Raw genomic sequence first — 23,980 nt, forward strand, 5'->3', positions numbered from 1 at the left:
TTCTTCTATGTTTGTGCAGCACTGCGTACGCTTTGTAGCGCTATAGAAATGCTAAATAGTAGTAGTAGTAGTAGAATACAACTGGCAAATAACAGTTGATGAACAGCAGCTTCCCATGAAAGATATTCTTTCTATTGCAAAGGCCAGATCTGTAGAAACAAAAACTACAAACAAGGGACAGATATGAGATTAAAAAAAAATAAAACCCAAAGAGGAAAAATAATTTATTATTTATTGTCTACATTTGTACCCAGCAAAAAAGGCTTTGGACCCTCTCTTCGATTGCTCTTCTGCATTTGTACCCCACATTTTTCAAGTAGGTAATCGATTCAATGTGGCTTACAAGTTATTATAGTTAGACATGTTACATAGACATTAGTTAAGCAACAAGAAACAAAGGACCTCTTTTATTAAGCCACGCTAGCGTTTCTCGGTGTGGCAATGCAGTCAAAGCCCGTTCACGTTGAATGAGCTCCATCAGCATTGCTGCGCTAAAACCACTAGCAGGGCTTGATGAAAAAGGCCCAAAATGAGAAGGGATTATTTGATGTTCTCACACTAGGATCTGTGGATTCTTTGACATATTTTGACGCTGACATAGTTCCAGATTTGGCTATTTTTATTATTCAGCTCGCTTCTTAAAAAAGGAATGTTTTATCTGCAATGTGGACAGATTAACTTCTGACAAGTGGGGGGGGGGGGGGGGGGGGGGGGGGGGGGGGGGGGGGCTCTAGTCGTGGTCTTGGGTGGATATGAAGAGTAGACAAGTGTTCCTAGGGAAGATCTGCAAAGCCTTTCTTGGAAGGAGGTCCAGCGGGTCTCTCCTCTTTTTCTTTGGCTTTCTCTTCATACATCAGAATACTATAGAGAAGCAGATAGAGGATTCAGTCCATGTGTCTTGTGTCTTCTCTTCTTCCTCCTGTACCCCACCCCCAAATAACCTGTTTCCCTTCCCCCACCTCAAAAGCTTCCACTCACATTTTCAAGATGGCGGATCGTTTCCCTAGCATCATCTGCACAAAGTCACGGTAGGATATAATGTCTGCAGCTCCTCCCGTCACCTCGCCTATCATCTTTTTCAGCTCCAGGTGTGTCTTGGGCACCCCTAGCTTCTCCAGCATTCTCTTCAGTGACATCATGTCTATCAAAAGAGAGGCAGAGGACTTAAGGGGAGAGTAAGTCATTTGAGCAACATTACATTATTTGAGAAATTTGATGGGTGTTAAGTGATTTGAGGGGCAATGGCGCAGCCTGGACTGATTTTTTTGTTGTTGGGGCCTGAGGATAATATGGGTGGGTGGGTCCTATATTATGTTGATGTTCACACAACCTCCAGTTCACTTCTCACTGCACATGTCACTACTGCTGACTGTGTGGATCTGACTCCATAGTGGTAGAGGCCTACCCAAACCTACCCGTGGCTATACTCCTGTTGAGATCAACCTATAAGTTGAAGGTACTGTTCCTATTGCAACCAGTTCCACCTTGAAGGACATGAGAACCATAAATCCTAGCAAGTACTGGGTGAATAAACATGATTTAATTCACCTATGCGTAATGACCCCCACAGGGATCTCAGTTGTCTCTCCTCAACTCACCAATGTCTCCATAGTCATTCAGGTCAAACTCCATGAATTTCTCTGAAAGAGAGATGACCACAAAGAAATAGAATAAATATATATTTTTTCAAATGCCACCATTTCTCCTTTCCTGTTTTTTTTCTAACCTAGGAAGATGCAGGCTCCCTTTCCTCCCCACTATTGTCTACATTAAACACACAAACCATTTGCTATACAAGGTCACAGTTTTATTTGAATATATCTATCCTGAGCCAGTTGTTATTAATAACATATTCAGTTCCTTCCCTTGGTCCACAGTCCAGAGCCAGCCCATTCCGCGATCCTTATGTCTCCCCCCAACTGCTTCAGGTGGTGCTGACCTCCAGTCTTGGGTGGTACTGTGCCTTTCAAAGTACCACCCCTTGAGATGGATGTTACTGACTCAGGACCCGCCTCTTGAATTGCAATAGCCTAGTCTTCCCCAGAGGATGAATGGGCAGGAACAACAATGGAAATGAAGGCCAAGCCCCCTCCCCCACTCATCCCCTTCTATACTGTACCTATATCTCACCTCCAGGCTGGTCTGGGCCGACCCCATGGCCTTCCCTCCTGCTCAGTGGCCAGTGGCCACCACTCCATCCCCTGGGGAGAAGACAATGGAGAATGTTCCCACCCCTTCATCCACAGAGAGGTGCAATCTAACCTGGTTATTGTCACTTTCTTGGGCACTTGAACCCAGGGGGGGCTTCCTCTTGTCTCTGTATCAATTTAGGAGAGAAAAAGCCACCTCACAGAAAGTGCCCGTGTGCATGGCCGGAACACATCCCTTCCTCCGTGTGCCTTCATATTTATTGCTGCCGTGAAACCAAGGGTGACTACTCACTTTTAAAGATTTCCAGCTTCCCCTCCAAATCCTCATCCAGGTTATATTTGGGGTCATTAAGAAACTCCTATTGAGGGTGGGACAACAGACTGGAATTAGCATGCATTTGATAAACAGGGCTCTCTCCTAGCCTTTTCCCTCCATTGCCCCTGGTACAAAATAAGTACCCGAATATATGTAAACTGCTTTGAATGTAGTTGCAAAAATCTCAGAAAGGCGGTATATCAAGTCCCATTTCCCTTTCTCTATTATCCCTCTGGCTAACACTTTTGCTTGTAAAGAAGTACAGGATAACATTTGTTGCATTTACTTTTATTGAAGTAGTAATTTTGTCAATTTTTACTACTTTTACTCAGCTACATGTGATGTTTGCAGTTAAAAAGTAAAAGTGGAAGCGAGATGTGAATAATGATTACTTAGTAAACCCAATGAAACAGCAAATCTGGGAACAGGATTTTGCTATTGCAAACCTCGTCATGCAAACAGTGGATCATCTCAACTTAAATTTTCCTGTTCCTTGAATATAACCTATAAGAATAGCAGAGTTGCCTGTGTTTGTTGAATTGGTTTCTGGTCTACAGTCCAAACAGAACAGTAATGACTTGGGGTCATTTTGACAGTGACAAACAGAAGGTAAAATGATCCACTGGAGGGAAGGCAACAAGCAAGAAACAGTAGAGCAAAGAAACCTCTCGCAGATGGTGTTCAGAGATATCTTTATTGAAAAATTCTTCTGAAACACTGATGGAGACCTGACACAACTCATGTTTCGGCCTGCATCAGGGGTCTAGGAATTTGTTATTCAATATGTGTTCCTAGATCAGTCGTCAACAACCAAAATCTCCCACAGAGATGTCCTCTTCTCTCAAATTCCTAGACCCCTGATGTAGGCCGGGTAGACCGAAACACGAGTCGTGTCAGGTCTCCATCAGTGTTTTAGAAGAATTTTTCAATAAAGGTATCTCTGAACACCATCTGCGAGAGGTTTCTTTGTTCTACTGTTTCTTGTTTGGGTCATTTTGAAGCAGAGAAGAAGCTAAAGTTGAAGCTGTTTGCAATTCTTGATGAAAATACACATGTGTCGCTATCACAACAGACTGCTGGTCAACCCGTAGAAAATGTTACACTGGGGTGACTGTCCACTTGATTGATAGAGTCTGTAGAGAGGACATTTTCTTGTCTGGCCTTAAGACATGTTCCCATACTTTTGAGGTTCTTGCATCGGTTCTCAAAGATTCAAACAGTTTGCCATCAGGTAAAAAATTGTGGGATAGCCCACATATCAAGAGTGAGACAAAAAGAGGACCTCTCCTGACAAAGCGGTAGTGAAATGGGCTCCCGTTGGAATTGTCCTGTTAAAAGATAAGTGTCCCTCCCTCCAAATCAGAAATTGAAACATATGGGTTTTGAATTGGACCTCTTCAGGAAATTAGAGATTTATATTAAAATTTTCAGTGAAAAAAAATAAAACTTAATTGCAAACCAACACAGAGTTGTTTTTTTTAGAGCCAACGATAGAATGCAGCTGGATGGAGAGCATTGTAAATAAAGTTTTCACAAATGCTATTGAAGCTCCAGCAATAACTGCAGCTCTTTAACTCCGTTAACAAACACTAAAGTGAAAAATCAGTAATTAATTAATTAAGTGTTAAAAAAACATTCCCGAAGAGATATTTTTGGAAGTATCATTATCTGTAGGCATTGAGTGGAAACTATTACAGTGATGACATTCTCCAATTGGAATATTGATATAGAAACAGAAAAATATGATGGCAGATAAAGGCCTAATGGCCCATTCAGTCTGCCCATCCTCTGAAACCCCTAACTCTTTCTTTTCCTAAGCGATCCCATGTGCTTATCCCATGCCTTTTTTAATTCTGGCACAGTCCACGACCTCCACTGGGAGGCCATTCCACGCTTCCACCACCCTTTCCATGAACTAATACTTTCTTAGATTCCTCCTAAGCCTATTTCTTCTTAACTTCAACCAGAGTTTTCCTTCATTTGAAAAGGCTTATTTCCTGTACATTAATGCCCCTGAGATATTTAAACGTCTCTATGGTATCTCCTCTCTCCCTCCTCTCTTCTAGCTTATACATGTTGAGGTTCATAAGCCTGTCCCTATATTTTTTTGTGTTCAAGACCACTTAGAACAACAACAGACAATGATTCCAACTTTGTGAAAGCCTTCTTTGTAGTTGGACAGCATGGCAATGATAACAAAGAGAATGATGAAGATGCAAGTGATGAATTAGCACTACTTCTAATGCTGCTTCTGTGGGAATTCTGCGCTTCTGCGCAATGCAGAATTCCCCACCTCCACAGACTTTGCAGAATTCTGCCTTTCCCACGCAGAATTCTGTGCAGTCTGATTTTGCAGGAAGAGCGGCACAGATACTGGCAGCCAGAAAGTGACTCCCACCCTCTCTACACACTGGTCCAGTGTGTAGAAGGCATAGCTGCAGATCGGGCTGCTTCATCCTCTGTTGCAGCAGTTCCTTTAAGCTGTGTGGCTGTACAGAGGTCTACGCAGCTCAAAGGAACAGTTGGGTATGGTATGGCAGAGGAGAAGAAAGCAGCCCGATGTGCAGTTCTGCAGGGTTTGGGGGGGGGGGGGTCTTGAAAAATGTGGATGGAGTGATTATGGGTACAGGAAGGGGGGCTTGAGATGTGTGCGGGGGGGGGGGGGGGCTGGAAAAAAGTGGATTGAGTGTGGGTGCAGGGAGGAGGCAAAAACAATGCTGAAGCTCAGGGTTACTTTGGCACCCCTCTCTCTTTCTGGCTCACATGACTGCAGACTCAGATCGACTCCCCCCAGGCTCTGCACCCAGGGCAATCTCCCTGTTTGCTCACCCTTTACGATATCCTTTCTGGGTGGGCAGAGGGAAGCAATTTTCAGAGAGGTGGTTAAGTCACTCCTGATCCAGTTAAGTGGCTTTGAAAATGACCCTCCCATTGAGGGAAGGTGTCACTTACCTTGTTCAGTTCTTCCAGCTGTTCCTCTTGCTTGGCCTTCAGAATTCCAAAGGCTTTGCCACCTTAAAGAAAGATCAGACAATCAGACCTTCTTTCATGCTCAGCAAAGGCCTAGAATTTTCTGATTCAGGCAGATGAGGACAACTTCACCAAAGAGTGTGAAGCACTGGGACCAGAGCTGGCTTAAGGGGTTGAGGTGCCCTGAGCAATTAGCTGCTCTGGTACTCTCCATCTGTGCCTCCAAGCTCCACCCCAAATCTGCATCCCCATCCCCCACTCCTGCCAGCAACGTCTCTACCTGTTCTTTTACAGTGGTGAGAGCATGCCATTTTGCTCTCGTCGCTGTGTTTTCCTCCATGTTCATCTGTCGGCATCTCCCCAGGTTTAAACACGAAAATGGGGAAAGAACCTGTTCTTGTATTTAAATCCGTGGAGGTGCAGGGAAGAGAGAGCAGCAGTGAACACAGAGCACGGCGTTGCCGCTGTGAAGGGTGAGCCGGTGAGGCAGGCGTTTGGCTCACTTGAGCTTTGGCATCCTGAACCGCTGCCTCACCTGGTTCATGCCTTGAGCCGGCCCTTACTGGGACCCACTTGGGCTCATTTTCGAAAGAGAAGGGCGCCCATCTTTCGACACAAATCGGGAGATGAGCGTCCTTCTCACAGGGTCGCTCAAATTGGCATAATCGAAAGGCGATTTTGGGCACACTCAACTGTTTTCCGTCGCGGGGATGACCAAAGTTCATGGGGGCGTGTCGGAAGCATAGCGAAGGCGGGACTGGGGTGTGCTAAACACATGGACGTCCTCGGCCGATAATGGAAGAAAGAAGGGCGTCCCTGAAGAACACTTGGCTGACTTTACTTGGTCCATTTTTTCTTGCGACCATCCTCAAAAAGGTGCCCAAACTGACCAGATGACCACCAGAGGGAATCGGGGTTGACCTCCCCTTACTCCCCCAGTGGTCACTAACCCCCTCCCGCCCTAAAAAAAAAAAACTTTAAAAATATTTTTTGCCAGCCTCAAATGTCCTACCCAGCTCCCTGACAGCAGTATTCAGGTCCCTGGAGCAGTTTTAGTGGGTGTAGTGCACTTCAGGCAGGTGGACCCCTGGCCCATCCCTCCCTACCTGTTACACGTGTGGTGATAAATGTGAGCCCTTCAAAACCCACCAGAAACCCACTGTACCCACATGTAGGTGCCCCCCTTCACCAATAAGGGCTATGGTAGTGGTGTACAGTTGTGGGGAGTGGGTTTTGGGGGGCTCAGCACCCAAGGTAAGGGAGCTATGCACCTGGGAGCAATTTGTGAAGTCCACTGCAGTGCCCCCTAGGGTGCCCGGTTGGTGTCCTGGCATGTGAGGGGGACCAGTGCACTACGAATGCTGGCTCCTCCCACGACCAAAGGGCTTGGATTTGGTCGTTTCTGAGATGGGCGTCCTCGGTTTCCATTTTCGCCGTAAACCAGGGACAACCATCTCTAAGATTGACCTAAATGTGGAGATTTGGGCGTCCCCGACCGTATTATCGAAACAAAAGATGACCACTCATCTTGTTTCGATAATATGGGTTTCCCTGCCCCTTCGCTGGGACGTCCTCAGGAAAACTTGGGCGCCCCGTTCGATTATGCCCCTCACTCTCTCCCCCCTCCCTCTTTCATCCAAATCCCACTCTGTATATGGTGTTCTGCATTGATAAGACAGCAACATTATCAAAATAAATAAGGAAAAAACTCCAAGAGGAAGTGAGAAGGCCTGGAACGGCCTGTCAGCAGAGCTGGTGAAGGCCAGCACTCTCCCAAAATTTGGACATACAGGGGTCCTTTTACTAAGCTGCGGTAAAAGGGGGCCTGCGCTAGCGTCAGCGCGTGTTTTTGATGCGCGCCGAGGCCCCCTTTCACCGCAGCGGGTAAAAGGTTGGGGTTTTTTTCTCAAAAAGAAATGGCCGTGCGGGAAGTGAACCACTTGCTGTGCAGCCGTTTCAGGGGGTAGCACTTACCACCACCAGCCATCGAGGTGGCGGTACGGGCTCCCACGCTAACCCGGCGGTAACTGCATGGACTGGAAACGGTCCCTCACTGTGTTCTCGCTATTCACACAGATATGGTTCCCCCCAAAATTGCGTGAACTGTGAAAGGCGATTCATTGTTTCTATGGAATATACAGGGTTAGGTTCCTGCCGATCTCTGGTTTTCTAAAAACACAAAAAGTGAAGCGTTGCTCCAATGAGAAATACAGGGTTAGGTCCCAGCTTGCATTTTTGTCAGGTAATTAAAAACTAAAAAAAAAAAACTGCATACTGAACCAAAGCATGGTTATAGTTGACTTATTGTAAGTCAATAAGAGGAGTTTGAACTGTATGCGGAAACGGATAGGGAGCCGATGAAGTGACTTGAGGAGAGGGGTCCTGGTGGAGGTGGTAGGGGGGCACCCCGAACCTTCCCCTTCTGTTTGCCCATCCAGAGCAAAGTTTACCACTCCGCAAGCTAAGAAACTGCCGGGAAAGTCAGAGTATCTCAGAAATATGTCCTATGCAGGACATACTAGATCCCATCCTGTCCCACTTCTTTGGGCTGTAAGTTCAAAACCAGGACTGTCCCAACATCTCCAGTCTGGAACTGGGAAACTTGGCATCTCTGGCCCCAAAGCAAGAATTACAGCATGGACAGATAAGGAGCAGATCTTCATTACAGCCCCATCTATGCAAATAAAGCATGAAGACAGCATAAACAGCTGAAGAGCAGGTCTTGATCAGATATCACATTGATACAGAGTAAAACACAGCACAGACAGCTGAAGAATGGATTTGTACTACAGCCCCACGTAGGTGTAATACTGATACATGTAAAGCATGAATACAGCATAGATGGCTAACGAATAGATCTTTTTCAGAGTTCCATGCAGCCTTCACACTGATATGAACAGTCTGCGTACAGCACAGACAGCTGAAGAGCGACTGTTCAACAGAACCCCCTTCAGCTGTCACACTGATACATAGAAAACATGAATATTGCATGGACACCTGAGGAGCATGTGTAAGTGAGAGTGGGATGTTTGACCACGGAAATTCAAATCCTGGAGACAAGAATCTTAAAAAGCTTGTTTATTGATGAAAAGACTCGACACAACTGTTGTGTTTCGGCCGTCAGGCCTGCATCAGGAGTCTATAAAAACATACATATGCAAATAAAGAAAAATTAAGTAAAAACATAAACCATAGATGATAAAAAACCACAGTAAAGCAATAACATATGATAAAAATCAAAAGATAAAATATGGGAATAACATCATTTGCTAAACATCAAAAAATGTGTTCGCATATACAATGTTCTCATAAAGTGCTAAATATTGCAAGAACATTGCGTGCAATAAAATACATATAAATAATGAATAGAATAGGGACTAGACGTACACAGGGCCGGTCTTAGGCAGAGGCGACCAAGGCGGCCGCATAGGGCCCTGCACTTAAGGGGGACCCGCGTAGCACACCTCAACTCTGCCTCTCCCTCCGACCCCCGCTCGTTTGGACCGCATCATCATCATGATCCCGCTCGCTTCGGACTGCATCATGATCGCTCCGCTGAGCCCGCCGGCAGCTCCCGGCGCCTCCAAATCCCAGGACAACGACAGTTGCAGTGACGGCCCGGCCCCGACAGACAGATGCAGGCACGACGACTCACCCCAGCTTTTCCCTTCCGCCTTCCAGCTCAATGTCCCGCCTCCTTCTGATGAGGTATTTCCTGTTTCCGCGAGGGCGGGCGGGAGTCATTGAGCGGGAAGGGAAAAGGAGCTGGAGCGTGGTGAGACATCGATTCGCTGGTGCCAGTGCGAGTGCGACTTAAAAAATAAAGAAAGTCAAGTGGAGCGCCTGGAGCAAGTTTGTGCCAGTGCCATTCAAAGGCAAGGTATGAATGATGATAGCTTTTCTTATAAAGGAACCAAAGTGCTCTTGTTGATTTGCGAATGGAACTCAACCATTAAAGTGATGATCTGGTGGTTCATTTGTGCAGGTGAGCCATCGCTGGTGCAAGTGCTGTGCGATTTAAAATAAAGTCAAGTGGAGGAGCTGGAGCAAGTTTGTGCCCATGGCCGGTCTTAGATGCTCCAGGCTATCATTCTTCCTAAAACCGGTCTGGTAGGGGTGTAAAGCAAAGGTCTTGTCCAAAAAGTCACAAAGTTGGTAGTGAACAATTTTGGCAATGAATGGAAGGTTTGAGAGGGTCAGAAGTTTGCAGGGTCAGAGGAGTCAAGGGTGGGTTTCAAAACTAGAGCATGCTTCCAGGCACTTGGAACACTGCTGTTGGTTAAGAAGATTTGAAGGATGGGTAAAAATAAGGGGAACACATGAGGTGCTAGATGCTTGAATAAGTGAGTGTGCCAGGGATCAAGAGGAGAGTCAAAGGGGTTCATGTCCTGGAGTAGAATTTTGAGGGAGAAGAGGACGATAGCACTGAAAGAGCACCAGGAAGACTGAAGTTGGCCAGCGCTCTCTGGAGGGGGAGAGAGGGGGATGAATGAAAGAGTTGAATGGGGGGATGAGAAAGGGGAGAAGAGCTAATTAAGGAGGACTGAAGTGTATTCACCTTGTTCTGCTAAAAAGTGGCAAGAGTACCAACAGGTAGCATAGAGAGGTCAAAAGTAGGGGGCTCTGAGGTCAGGGGGGCTAGGGACCTAATGATATTAATATACAGTTATATAGCCCGCTGCTTTCAGTCTAAAAATCCAAAATATGGGCAAACCAACTTAGAAGTGAGAGAAAAAGTGCATAAAAGAGGTTTGCAGAGGAAACACCAGTATTCCCAGTCCAGGATCAATAGCACTAGACTATTGCAACCTGCTGTTCACAGCTCTCCTACTGAACTATCTCTCTCTACTTCCATCTATTCAAAATTCAGTTGTGCAACTCATCTTCCACTAGTCTCCCTATATTAACATAATTCTCCTTCTCAAGTCACTTCAGTGGCTTGTTCACATTTCTGGATACACTTCAAACTTTTCTTGCTCACCTACAACATCTTTAAGTCTGTGACTCATTACCTCTCCTCTCTCCCTATATACCTCTTTGGGACAAGGCTGGTGTTAGACATTCTGGGACCCAGGGCACCTACCTTGCTAATTCAGGCAAATTTGGCGTCCCCTGTGGCATGAGGAGTCCATCAGTTTTTTTGTACAAGTTTAGCTTCATTTGCCTTTATTTGAAGTTTCATAAATAAAAAAATTTCTAAAAATGGAATAATCGTTTCAATGGGGTGGAGCTAGAGTGGGGCGGAGCTATGGTGGGTGGGGCTAGGATGGGGCCCCACCAAATTGGTCTGCATAGGGCCCCGCACTTGCTAAGACCGGCCCTGGACGTACAAAGCATATGAATGAAATATTATATTGGAAGGATATGCTATGATGTGTATAGTTATGGGCGGTAAGTTTATAATGAAAAGTAAGCTTATAATGAAAACTGAGAATTTTTTCATAATTACATATTCGCATGTACAATATTCCCATGGAATGCTAATGTTGCATAAAACATCTGTGCAGTAAAATCTATATAAACACATGAATAAATGAAAAAGGGACTAGGCATACAGGACATGTGAATACAATTGTGTATTAAGAGGATATCCTATAATATATACGTATAATGTGCTAACATTTTTTGAAGACATAAATATATTTACATAAATATATCTTCTCATATGCGATGTTCTCAAAGAATGCTAATGCTGCATGAAACATATGTACAATAAAATCCATATAAACGCATGAATAAATAAATAAATAAATAAAATGGGAAATAGGCATACAGGACATATGAATGAAATTGTGTATTAAAAGAATATCCTATGATGTGTAGTGTACTGACATTTTTTATTAGAAACATAATTGTGTCTGTACCTATGCATCCCTTATAAAACTGATTGGAAAAAAAACTGATTGGAAAAAAGATGATCCAACCATGACGACATGGGGACGTGAAAAAAGTTTTAAAAAGTTTAGATGCATTGAAAATAATATTGAAAAAAGGAACCTGAAAGATAATAAAAAGAAAAATGAAAATAATAAAAATTAAAGTAAAAAAAGAAGAATGTGCTGGCAAAAAATGGGGGAGGGGGAAGGAACGAGGAAGATAGAGTGGTGGGGGGGAAGGAAAAGGGGGAGAAAAAAGTGGAAAGGGAAAAAAAGGAAGGGGGGAAGGAAAAAAGGTGCCCTTACGTGAGACTGTGGTAGATTGGTCTCTGTTTCCTGGTTCCATCTCTTGGACTTGTGTTTTGGATTTTATGGGTAATGAATGTATGAGTGCGTATGAATGATTATTATGTAGTTTTATATGATATTTGTGATGTATATTTGTAGAAGTATAAAATATTGTGCTTATATATTGTTTATATTTTTGAAAATAAAGATTTGTCAATTATATATAATAGTATATTCTTCTGAATTTTAAATAAATATAGATTACTATGGGTCAGATAATGGACGCTTGCACCCCCCCCCCCATTCCTTCCCCCCTCCCTCAACATCTCCTGTCTTCCACTCAGCAGTCCCAGGCTGCTTCCCCTCAGCAGTTTCTGTTGCAGCTCCGACTGTCCGGAGCTTCCCTTTTTCTCAATGGGGCTCAGCGCTGGCGTTAGGGGGTGGTAAGCAGGGCAATTGCCTTGAGCCCCCATACTACAGGGAGCCACCAAGCCTGCCTCAAACTGAAGGCATAGGCTGAGACCAGCTTTGGGGTACCCTGTCCAGTTTCTGCCGTGAGCCCCTGAATGTCTTAACACCGACCCTGATGGGGCTTAATGTTATGTTACAGTCTCACTGACCTCAGAGGAGCTGAGAGAGGGGAGAGCTTCTCAGATGACACCTCAAGGGCTGAGAGGCAGTGCGGGAGGCTCCAGAGAGAGCTGCAGGGGCTGCTGAGAGCAAAGGGCAGGACTGAGAGATCACAGCAGCATCTCAGGGATAGAATCACAATGTGACCCATATCTGGACAGCTATCACAGTCACAGTAGCATCTTAAGAATTAATATTGCTGCTCTTTCATGGCAGGTCTTATTATTCAGCCCTGCCTCTGCTACACTCACTGCCTCAAACTGAGTTCTTCCCAGTATTATAGCATCACAGGCCCCACACTCACTGCCCTGAACTGAGTTCTTCCCAGTATTGCAGCCTCACGGGCCCTGCACTCACTGCCCCAAGCTGAGTCCTTCCCAGTATTATGGATCTCACACTCACTGACCCCAAGCTGAGTCCTTCCCACTAATACAACCTCGTGGGTCTCACACTCACTGCCCTGAGCTGGGTCCTCCCTAGTATTACAGCCTCATGGATCCCACATTCACTGCCCCTGAGCTGAGCAACATCCGAAAGATGAAGCCTACCGTAGGAAATGTTTTCTTCTTACCCTGTGCACCCTCTTTGCTGCTCATGGCTCTGGAGCTGTGTCATGAGCTATCGGTTTCACTGCAAGATAAAAGCTTCACACTTCCTCTTTCTAAGCAGAAAAGAGTTGCCTTTGAAGGGCTGTCCGCTGTGTCCCTCAGTTCCCTCCCTCTTACTCAGGCGGAAGACTGACCCCTGCTGTGTTTCACTTTGATAGACTTCAGGGACACTGGTCGTTGGGCAAGATGTGATACAGGGACACTCAGTTCTTCTGCACAGTCCCTGCTGTTTCTGGCAAGATGTGATACAGGAACACTCAATCCTTCTGCACAGTCCCTGCTGTTTCTGGCAGGATGTGATACAGGAACACTCAGCTTGTCCCTGGCTGCTGCTTCTGGCAGGATGTGATACAGAACACTCAATCCTTCTGCATAGTCCCTGCTGTTGTATGACTAGATACGATAGAGGAACACTCAGCTCTTCTGCATTGTCCCTGCTGTTTCTGGCAAGATGTGATACAGGGGTAAATTCATGCACACTCAAGGAATCTGGTCTGCACTACAAAAGTCCTTGAATAAGTTAAAGGGAGGAAAAAAGCCTCAGAACCTCACCTCTGCCCCACAGGGGCAATAAGGATTTACAGGTGAACTCCTCACTGACATAAAAAAATTTCCCCTTGCTTACAACGTAAACAATTGTGCTCTGTGCAATGCAAAACCATATAATGCCAAACATGCACCAAACTTAAATGTAGGCTTAAATCAAAACTCATCTGCTCAAATGCCTCTAATGTCCCTCCTATTAGGAAGCATTTGTGCAGATAAGTTTTGAGTTAAGCCTACATTTTTTTTAATGCTGGTGAGGAGTTCACCTTTAAATCCTTACTGACGCTGTGTGGCAGAGGTGAGGTTCTGAGGCCTTTTCCTCCCCTTATCATCGTCAAGTGCCTCTGTAGTGCAGACCAGATTCCTTGAGTGTGCATGAATTTACCTCTATGTTTTCTAGGAGTGTTTGGTTTGTTGTTTAATATATTTTTCTCTTCTCTGTCTCTATTTGTGTACTTATTACTTTCCAGGATGTGATACAGGGACATTCGGTATTTCTGCACGGTCCCTGCTGTTGTATGACCAGATGTGTTAGAGGAAGGGTGAAGACTCATCTCTTTGACAAGGCATAGCACAAAGATCAACAAACGTGAACTCCTACACAGAAACCTAGAACAGTATTACAATATTTGCTTGTTAAACTACTACCATGTTTTATCATCATCATGTTACCCAAGATCTTTCTGCAATTCTAAATGTCTATTTTCTTATGTATTTCCACTAATCATGATGTATTGTAAGCCACATTGAGCCTGCAAAAAGGTGGGAAAATGTGGGATACAAATGCAATAAATAAATAAATAAATAAAAATGATAAAGAGGATGGGACCATTTCCCTATGAGAAAAGGCTAAAGTGGCTAGGGCTCTTCAGCTTGGAGAAAACATGGCTGAGGGGAGATATGAATGAGGTCTATAAAATAATGAGTGGAGTGGAACGGGTAGATGTGAATCGTTTGTTTACTCTTTCCAAAAACACTAGCCAGTGGCGTTCCAATGGGGGGTGCGGTGGGGGCGGTCTGCCCCGGGTGCACGCCACTGGGGGGGGGGTGCCGCGCGCACTTGTCCTTCATTCGTTCCATGCTCCCTCTGCCCCGGAACAGGTTGTTCCGGGGCAGAGGGAGCATGGAACGAATGAAGGACAGGCGCTCGCGGCACCCCCCCCCCAGCGGCGTGCACCCGGGGGGGTTCTTTCACAGGGGGTGTCCTTTCACCGGGGGAGGGGGGGTGCTGCACCCGGGGGGTGGGGCGCATCAGCGATCCGCCCCGGGTGTCAGCCCCCCTAGGAATGCCACTGACTAGGACTAGGGGGCACGCAATGAAGATACAAAGTAGTAAATTTAAAACAAATCAGAGAAAATATTACTGTACTAAACATGTAATTTAACTCTGGAATTCGTTGCCAGAGAATGTGGTAGAAGCAGTTAGCTTAGTGGGATTTAAAAAAGATTTGGATAGCTTCCTAAAAGAAAAGTCCATAAGTCATTATTAAAACGGACTTGGGAAAAATCAGCTGCTTATTTCTAGGATAAGCAGCATAAAATGTATTGTACGGTTTTGGGATCTTGCCAGGTACTTGTAACCTGGATTAGTCACTGTTGGAAATAGAATGCTGGGCTTCATGGACCTTTGGTCTGTCCCAGTATGGCAATACTTTTGTGTTTCACCTGGTCCATAGGTTGAGCCAGCTCTGATTAGACTCATAAAACCTTGGCAAATGAATGGCAGTTTTAAATGTTTAAACCTACGGCATTTTGCAGGTTTGGAAATGCTGACTGGCAGGTGTTATACTATACCCTGATATTCTGTGCCAGAGTTTACCGGACAGTGACCCTAAATATTCAGGTAACCAGTAGCTGCCAGAAATGATCTCGTTACTGTGGATATTCAGTACTTGTACATGGATAACTCTCTAGACACATTAGGATAGCTATTGAGATGCCCCAACTTGCCCAGATAATGATCTGGTACCTGTGCTGAATACAGGCATACCTGTATCATTAGCAGATCAGGAGTCGAATAGGAGATATAAGATTACAAGTAGATGGGAATCGTTTGTTTACTCTTTCCAAAAATACTAGGACTAGGGGACATGCAAAGAAGTGACTAATTAGTAAATTTAAAACAAGCTGGAAAAAATATTTCTTCACTCAATGAGTAATTAAACTCTGGAATTCATTGCCAGAGAATGTGGTATAAGCAGTTAGGTTAGCAGAGTTTAAAAAAAGGTTTGGCTAATTTCCTAAAAGAAAAGTCCATAAGCCATTATTATGATGGATTTGGGAAAATCCACTGCATATTCTAGGTTAGGCAGCATAAAATCTGTTGTACTATTCTGTGATTTTGCCAGGTACTTGTGATCTGGATTGGCCATTGTTGGAAACAAGATACTGGGCTTGATGGACCTTTGGTTTGTCCCAGTATGGCAATGCTTATGTTCTTATGTTAACAACAGGAGTACTGAATAGATGAATAAGGGGTTAAGATTTAAAAATGGAGGAGTAGCCTAATGGTTAGTTCAGTGGACTGGGAACTGTGGTTCCTGGTGCAAATCACTTAACCTTCCACTGCCCCAGGTACAAATCTTAGATGCTGAGCTCACTAGGGATATAGAAAGTATGTAAATGTAATGCTTTGGTTTTAGAAAAGCAGTACAACAAGACTCAAATAAACATAAACACAAGTAACCTCAAAAGCCTGGGCTTGTAGCTGGCTTTGAATAAGGCTGGGGCCAGAGATGCACATTGTTCCAAGATTTCCTGCAAAACAACGAGCTTTACCATTGGGCCAGATTCAGGTAAATGGTGCCCAAATTTGGCTGGTTAAGGGCTGACTCAGGAACAGCTCCCAAATATCTAGTTTTCAGTTCAGCACTAACTGAATCACAGTTACCTGATGCTAGGGTCAACCTTGGGGGGGTCAGCACTCAAGAAAAAGATCTGGGTGTCATTGTAGATAATACGCTGAAATCTTCTGCTCAGTGTGCAGCGGTGGCCAAAAAAGCAAACAGGATGCTAGGAAGGGATGGTGAATAAGACTGAAAATAGTACAATGCCTTTGTATCAGCTTCAGTGTTGCACTCAGGTATGGTTGCTGTATCTCAAAAAAGAAGAGCAACCAAAATGATAAAGGGGATGGAACTCCTTTTATATGAGGAAAGGTTAACGAGGTTAGGGCTCTTCAGCTTGGAAACGAGAGGGATGAGGGGAGATATGATTGAGGTTTGCAAAATCCTGAGTGGTGTAGAACGAGTAGAAGTAAATCAACTTTTTACTCGTTCCACAAGTACAAAGACTAGGGGACACTTCAGGAAGTTACATGGAAATACTTTTAAAACAAATAGGAGGAAATATTTTTTCATTCAATGAATAGGTAAGCTCTGGAAAAGTCCATAGTCTCCTATTGAGACAGAAATGGGAAGCAACTGCTTGCCCTGGGATTTGTAGCATGGAATGTTGCTACTCTTTAGGGTTCCAGAATCTTGCTACTCTTTGAGATTCTTCAAAGAATCTTGCTATTCGTTACAATTCCGGAATCTTGTTACTCTTTCGGGTTCTGGAATGTTGCCACAATTTGGGCTTCTGCCAGGTACTTTTGACCTGGCTTGGCCACTGTTTGGAAACCAGGATACTGGGCTAGATGGACCATTGGTCTGACCCTGTATGGCTACGCTTACGTTCTTATGTTCACAAACCAGTTTAATGCCACTGAAGAGCGGTTAGACCCCGAACAAGTGATTTAACCAGCCAGGAGCTGTTTCTGGCTGGTTAAATCACTTTGAATATTGAACTCCATGCAAGGCCGATGCTAGACATGATGGGACCCAGCTAAGAGTTGTTCACTATCAATAATCTGTAATCCCTATTACTATGTAAGCCGCATTGAATCTGCTTTGAGTGGGAAAGAACGGGGTACAAATGTAATAAATAAATTGATAAAGTAGAAGAGAGCAGCGCTCTATGTAGAAGGAATCCCATGTGCAACCAGCAGAGGGCACCATATCACCATGAAAGCCACAAACATCTCCAAAGCTTGTGCAGATTTGTTTTCTACTTTAATAATAATAATAATAATAATAATGTTGGTCTGTTTGAATTCAAAAATTCCATAAAATCTTTAAAAAGTTGTTTATCTTAAAGATCTTAAAAAGGCATAAATCTGTGCTCTTTAGATTTTGATTCCATGTATGTTCCATCTAGAAAATTTAGAGGCTCTGACTAAAATGGGCTAAAATGTGCAGTTAACATGTTTTAATGTGGGATTTTACCGTGTGACAAGTGCAAATTTTATGTGGCTCTGTTTGATGGCTTTCCCACTTTATGTGCAGGTTACATTCTGATGTTCTCATTAGAGCGCATTGCCTACTGCATGTTAAGGTAGAAGGCACTAACCACTTCCTATTTTGGAGGCGGTAAATTCTCCCACATTAACCCTATGTTAGCCGGTTACTGCACATTAATTATAATGCACTAGCCAGCTAATGTTTCTGTGCCCATGCTTCACCTATGCCACGTCCTCAGACAGAAAAGTTCTTTAAAAAGCAGCAATGCACGGTTGAAGGGGGGCAGACTCAGGACTAATGTCAGGAAGTATTTTTTCACAGAGAGGGTGGTGGATACGTGGAATGCCCTCCCGCGGGAGGTGGTGGAGAGAAAACGGTAATGGAATTCAAACATGCGTGGGATAAACACAAAGGAATCCTGTTTAGAAGGAATGGTTCCGTGGAATCTTAGCGGAGATTGGGTGGCGACGCTGGTAATTGGGAAGCAAAACGGGAGCTGGGCAGACTTCTACGGTCTGTGTCCTGATCGTGACTGAATAGATAGGGATGGGCTGAAGTGTAAATTTTAAGGGGCTTTGACGTTAGCTTCAGAACTTAGTACAAGAACTGCACTGGGCAGACTTCTACAGTCTGTGCCCTGAGAATGGCCAGGACAAATCAAACTCGGGTATACATATAAAGTATCACATTTATTTTATTTTTATTTTAGTTACATTTGTACCCTGCGCTTTCCCACTCATGGCAGGCTCAATGCGGCTTACATATACAGGTACTTATTTGTACCTGGGGCAATGGAGGATTAAGTGACTTGCCCAGAGTCACAAGGAGCTGCCTGAAGTGGGAATTGAACTCAGTTCCTCAGGACCAGAGTCCACCACCCTAACCACTAGGCCGCTCATACCATGTAAAATGAGTTTATCTTGTTGGGCAGGCTGGATGGACAATACAGGTCTTTATTTGCCATCATTTACGTCATTTACTATGTTACTTGGAAACAGGGAAAATACCGCAAAAAGCTTTAATGCATTTGTGTGCCAACCTGGGTATTAACTGGGAGGAATCCTATACATTTATTTATTGCATTTGTATCCCACATTTTTCCACCTCTTTGCAGGGTCAATGTGGCTTACAATACATCATGAATAGTGGAAACATATAAGAATATATATATTTGGCATTACAGGAGGATCTTGGGTTACTTGATAATGATAAAACATATTAGTAGATTTAACAATCGAATATTGTAGTCAATTCTGGATATTTGTACAGGAATTCACATTTGATGATCTTTGTGGTATGCCCTTTCAAAGAGATGGGTCTTCGGTAGTTTGCGGAAGTTAGTTAGTTCATAGAGCATTTTTAAGTTGTGCGGTAGCGCGTTCCAGAATTGTGTGCTCAGGTAGGAAAAGGTTGACGCATGCGTTAATTTGTATTTTAGACCTTTACAGTTGGGGAAGTGAAGATCAAGGAATGTGCGGGATGATTTTTTTGCATTCCTGGGTCCAAGGATAGGCACCGTTAAAATCAGCGCTCAGTGCCAATTCTGTAAAGGTTGCTTACGCTGTGACCTTTATAGAATAGCGGTTAGTGCGGATTTCCACGCCTTTCTTTGGTGTAAATCCCTGCACCCAACTGATGGCAGCTGGCCGTGTAAATGACCCTATACTATAATGCTGTGCCTACATTTTTGGAACGCCCCTGACCTTCCCTTGGCCACACCTCTTTTATGTTACCCATGAAACAATTCGGTGCGGTTTATAGAATTAACGTTTAAGCAGAGAGGTCACGCGTAAATTTAGGTGTGGCCATTTGCACCAATGAAAATGTGGTGCAAATGCCCATGCCTAAATTTACACGTGGAGTGTCGTTATTCTGTAATTCCACGTGTAACTCGAAACCACGCCCCATTCTGCCTGTCCCTTCCATTTCTGCATCCTCTTTTTTGTACTGTGTGTAAATTTTAGAGGTGAATCCCACGCCTAACTTTACTCGCATTAGTCCCAATAAAATCTAATTAGTGCCGATAACTCCTTGTTAAAAAGCCAATTATTGGCACTAATTGGCTGATTATTCTATTAAATTGCAAGCACAAATCGGGAACATGCTCCTCTCAGTGTCCTCCATACACAGGTTACACTGTATAACTTTATATTAAGGATAAAACCCCTCCCCTCACTGTCCTCCATACATGAGTTACATTGCATCACTTTATATTAAGAATAATACACCTGCTCCTCTGTCCCCCATACACAAGTTACACTGTATCATTTTATATTAAGGATAAAACACCCCTCCCCTCACTGTCCCCAATACATGAGTGACACTGTGTCACTTTATATTAAGGATAAAACACCTGCTCCTCTGTCTCCCATACACAAGTTACAATGTATCACTTTATATTAAGGACAAAACATCTCTCCTCTCACTGCCTCCCATACACAAGTTACAATGTATCACTTTATATTAAGGATAAAACACCCACTTCCCCTCACTGTCCCACATACACAAGTTAGACCATATCGCTTCAGATTAAAGATAGAATCTCCGCACTCCTTGCTGTCCTCCATATGAAAGTTCTAGTGTTTCAGTTTATATAAATGAGAAAATGTATACTGCCCTGTCTTGTTTCTTCACAGGTACCCATGTCACCAGTGTGTCGTCTCTCCTTTCTCGAGAGTGAACCCCTTTGGGGGAGGGACATCCCTTGATTGTGACACCTCCATCAGATCAGCACTGATATCCCGACCACATTATGAGTTAGTTTGCATCAGATCTACAGAGCTTTTGGACCAGGGACCTTTTGAAAGAGAGACTGTGGAAACTTCTTAGCCCCCACTGTGAGAGGTACCAGGAGGGACTGCTGACCCTTGCAGGGAGGGAGCTGAAGACATGACCATCCTTCTGCCCTTGCTCTTCCTGCTGTTTGCAGGTAATTCTAGTCCTTCTCTACCCTCAGAACATCGATGGATCCTGGGGTGAGGGGTGGCTTGTCTGAAGCTTTTGGAGAGTAACCAGAGGCCTCTCGTTTCAGTCTATCCCTCCTTCTCCTGCTGTAGCTTGTCCACCATCTCCTCTACTGTGTTCCTCTCTCCCCTTCTCTCCTTGAATCTATTCTAGACCATCTCTTCTCTTCCACACCCTCTTCCTTGTGTGATCTGTCCATCTACTCACATAAGTTGAGACGACTTCCCTATGAGGGAAGGCTGACGCGGCTAGGGCTCTTCAGCTTGGAGAAAAGATGGCTGAGGGGAGATATGATAGAGGTCTATAAAATAATGAGTGGAGTGGAATGGGTAGATGTAAATCGTTTGTTTACTCTTTCCAAAAATACTAGGACTAGGGGGCATGCGATGAAGCTACAAAGTAGTAAATTTAATACGAATCAGAGAACATTTTTCTTCTATGAGGAAAGGCTGAAGAAGCTAGGGCTCTTCAGCTTGGAGAAGAGATGGCTGAAGGGTGATATGACAGAGGTCTATAAAATAATGAGTCGAGTGGAACAGGTAGATGTGAATCACTTGTTTACTCTTTCCAAAAATACTAGGACTAGGGGGGCACGCAATGAAGCTCAAAGTAGTACATTTAAAATGAATCAGAGAAAATATTTCTTCGCTCAACATGTAATTAAACTCTGGAATTCGTTGCCAGAGAATGTGGTAAAGGCGGTTAGCTTAGCGGGGTTTGAAAAGGGTCTGGACGGCTTCCTAAAAGAAAAGTCATAGACCATTATTAAATTGACTTGGGATAATCCACTGCTTATTTCTGGGGTAAGCACATAAAATGTATCGAGCTTTTCTGGGATCTTGCCAGGTATTTGTGACCTGGATTGGCCACTGTTGGAAACAGGATGCTGGGCTTGATGGACCTTTGGTCTGTCCCAGCGTGGCAATACTTATGTACTTATAAGTTTCCTTCTTCTCTCCTTTTTCATCTCTCCTGTTGTCTCATCCTTCCACTTCCCCATTCATTCTTTCCTCTCTTGCTTAACTGTCTCTTCCTGTCTCTCATCATTTCTTCTTTACATCTTCTTCACTCTCTCTTTCAGCTCTCCCCCTGCCAGTCTCCTTCTCCGATTCTCTCTCCTTCTGTCACGGTCTCTCCTCCATGTCCCTCGCTCTAACTCGCTCCCTTCTCTCTTCCAGTGGCCAACACCCTCGAACCCCAGAGGACAGTACAGCAGCTCCCCCCAGTGCTGAAGGCCGTGGAGGGGGACACAGTGGAACTCCAGTGCATTTTCTATGCCAGCAACGGCCAACTGGTAGCACACGTCACCTTCTGCAAGGGCCCAGAGAGGATCCTAATCCATGAGTCCTCTTCCATCGACCAGGGTCGCATCTCCCGGAAGGAGCTCCCACGAGATGGGCTGTCAGAAAACTGCACTGGGTTCTCCCTCCAGATCCAAAATGTGAGCGTCTGTGATAGCGGCTCCTACCTCTGTCAAGTGGATTTCTTTGGGGGACCCATGCTCAGCGGGAACGGAACCACATTGCAAGTACAAAGTAAGTTGCCAGTCACCTCGTAATCTTGGGACTGTAAAGGGGGGAGGTAGCGGCCATGGAAATCACATAACTGAAAGGCAGCTGTCAGACTTGTGAGTTCTTGTACCAAGTAGAGCGCTGCTGAGTTCGGTATTCTGACCGGGTTCTACTTGGTGGCTGGACAACCCCAGGTTTCACCTGCGCTGACCGCCGTTCCCCAGAGGTTGAGCCCCTAGGTGCGGGCAGCCTGCAGGAGTTACGGGACAGAGCTGGAAGCGTGTTGATGAATGTATTGGCCAGGCAGGCAGCAGGTCAAGAGAGTAATCTAGATACAAGCGGTAGTCAGTAGGCAGGCAGCAGGCAAGAGAGTAATCCAGGTACAGGCAAAAGTCAGTAGGCAGGTGGCAGGCAAGAGAGCAATCCAGTTACAGGCAAATGTCAGTAGGCAGGTGGCAGGCAAGAGAGTAATCCAGATGCAAGTGAAAGTCAGTAGGCAGGCGGCAGGCAAGAGAGTAATTCAGGTACAGACGAAAGTCAGTAGGCAGGCGGCAGGCAAGAGAGTAATCCAGGTAAAGGCAAAAGTCAGTAGGCAGGCGGCAGGCAAGAGAGTAATCCAGGTACAGGCGAACATCAGTAGGCAGGCGGCAGGCAAGAGACTAATCCAGGTACAGGCGAACGTCAGTAGGCAGGCGGCAGGCAAGAGAGTAATCCATGTACAGGCAAAAGTCAGTAGGCAGGCAAGACAGCAATCCAGGTACAGGTGAAAGTCAGTAGGCAGGCGGCAGGCAAGAGAGTAATCCAGGTACAGGCGAAAGTCAGTAGGCAGGTGGCAGGCAAGAGAGTAATCCAGATACAGGCAAAAGTCAATAGGCAGGCAAGAGAGTAATCCAGGTACAGGCAAAAGTCAGTAGGCAGGCAGAAGGGTAATCCAGGTACAGACAAAGTCAGCAACGAAGGACCAGTAGATAAGAAGCAGACTACAGAGTTAGAAACACCTAACAAAGTAGAAGCCGAAGCATGGAGTCCAGGGAGAGCTCAGCTGACAAAGTGCTGGCGTCTGACATCAGCAGGGAGAAGGGGCACAGCCATAGGACAAGAGCAGGGGAAGGAGGAACTGGAAGACCAACAGGAGAGAAGCAAGGGAAGCCAGGCAGACCCAGGTGAGTGGAAGCAAAGCAATCAAGGAGCCTGGAAGCCAAGCAGAGAGAGAGAGAGAGAGAGAGAGAGAGAGAGAGAGAGAGAGAGAGCAGAAATAAGTGCATGGAAGCAAAGCAATTAAGGAGCCTGCAACCACCGCTCTCTGAACAAACCCAGAGAGGACTACACACAGATGGCTCAGGCAGTGCCAGTCAAGTGTGCGTGTTGACGGGACCCCGCGCAGCCCGAGGACACCGCTTGCATTGAGGTAGGGGACATGACAGCAGCGAATGGAGCAGTTTGCTCTGCAAAGCTACCATCCACATTGTGATGTCACAAATGCACTTCTGATACCACTACATCTCCATGCATTCCACTTGTGAAGTCACTAATATTCTACATCTTGTCCAATCTACTGATAAGGTCACTAATACTCTACATCCTTGTGAAATCCACTTGTGAACTCACTAATACTCTACACCTTGTGTAATTTACTGATAAGGTCACTAATACTCTACATCCTTGTGAAATCCACTTGTGAACTCACTAATACTCTACATCTTGTCCAATCTACTGATAAGATCACTAATACTCTACCATCCTTGTGAAATCCACTCATGAGGTCACTAATACTCTACACCTTGTGTAATTTACTGATAAGGTCACTAATACTCTACATCCTTGTGAAATCCACTCGTGAA

General features: G+C 44.8%; 1 protein-coding gene across 1 annotated transcript; it reads right to left on the reverse strand.

Moving 5' to 3' along the window:
• Window positions 1-272: 272 nt before the first annotated feature.
• Window positions 273-12,878, reverse strand: AIF1 (allograft inflammatory factor 1). The gene is made up of 7 exons (XM_030195335.1): window positions 12,802-12,878; window positions 5,419-5,480; window positions 2,443-2,509; window positions 1,599-1,640; window positions 979-1,141; window positions 729-861; window positions 273-697 (listed from the first exon to the last, which is right to left on the reverse strand). Exons 1-6 carry the CDS (start codon window positions 12,824-12,826, stop codon window positions 774-776), a joined length of 447 nt encoding a protein of 148 aa, XP_030051195.1. The 5' UTR covers window positions 12,827-12,878; the 3' UTR covers window positions 273-697; window positions 729-773.
• Between the last annotated feature and the right edge of the window lie 11,102 nt (window positions 12,879-23,980).

The sequence above is a fragment of the Microcaecilia unicolor genome, chromosome 3, assembly GCF_901765095.1.
Source record: "Microcaecilia unicolor chromosome 3, aMicUni1.1, whole genome shotgun sequence".
Lineage (NCBI taxonomy): Eukaryota > Metazoa > Chordata > Amphibia > Gymnophiona > Siphonopidae > Microcaecilia > Microcaecilia unicolor.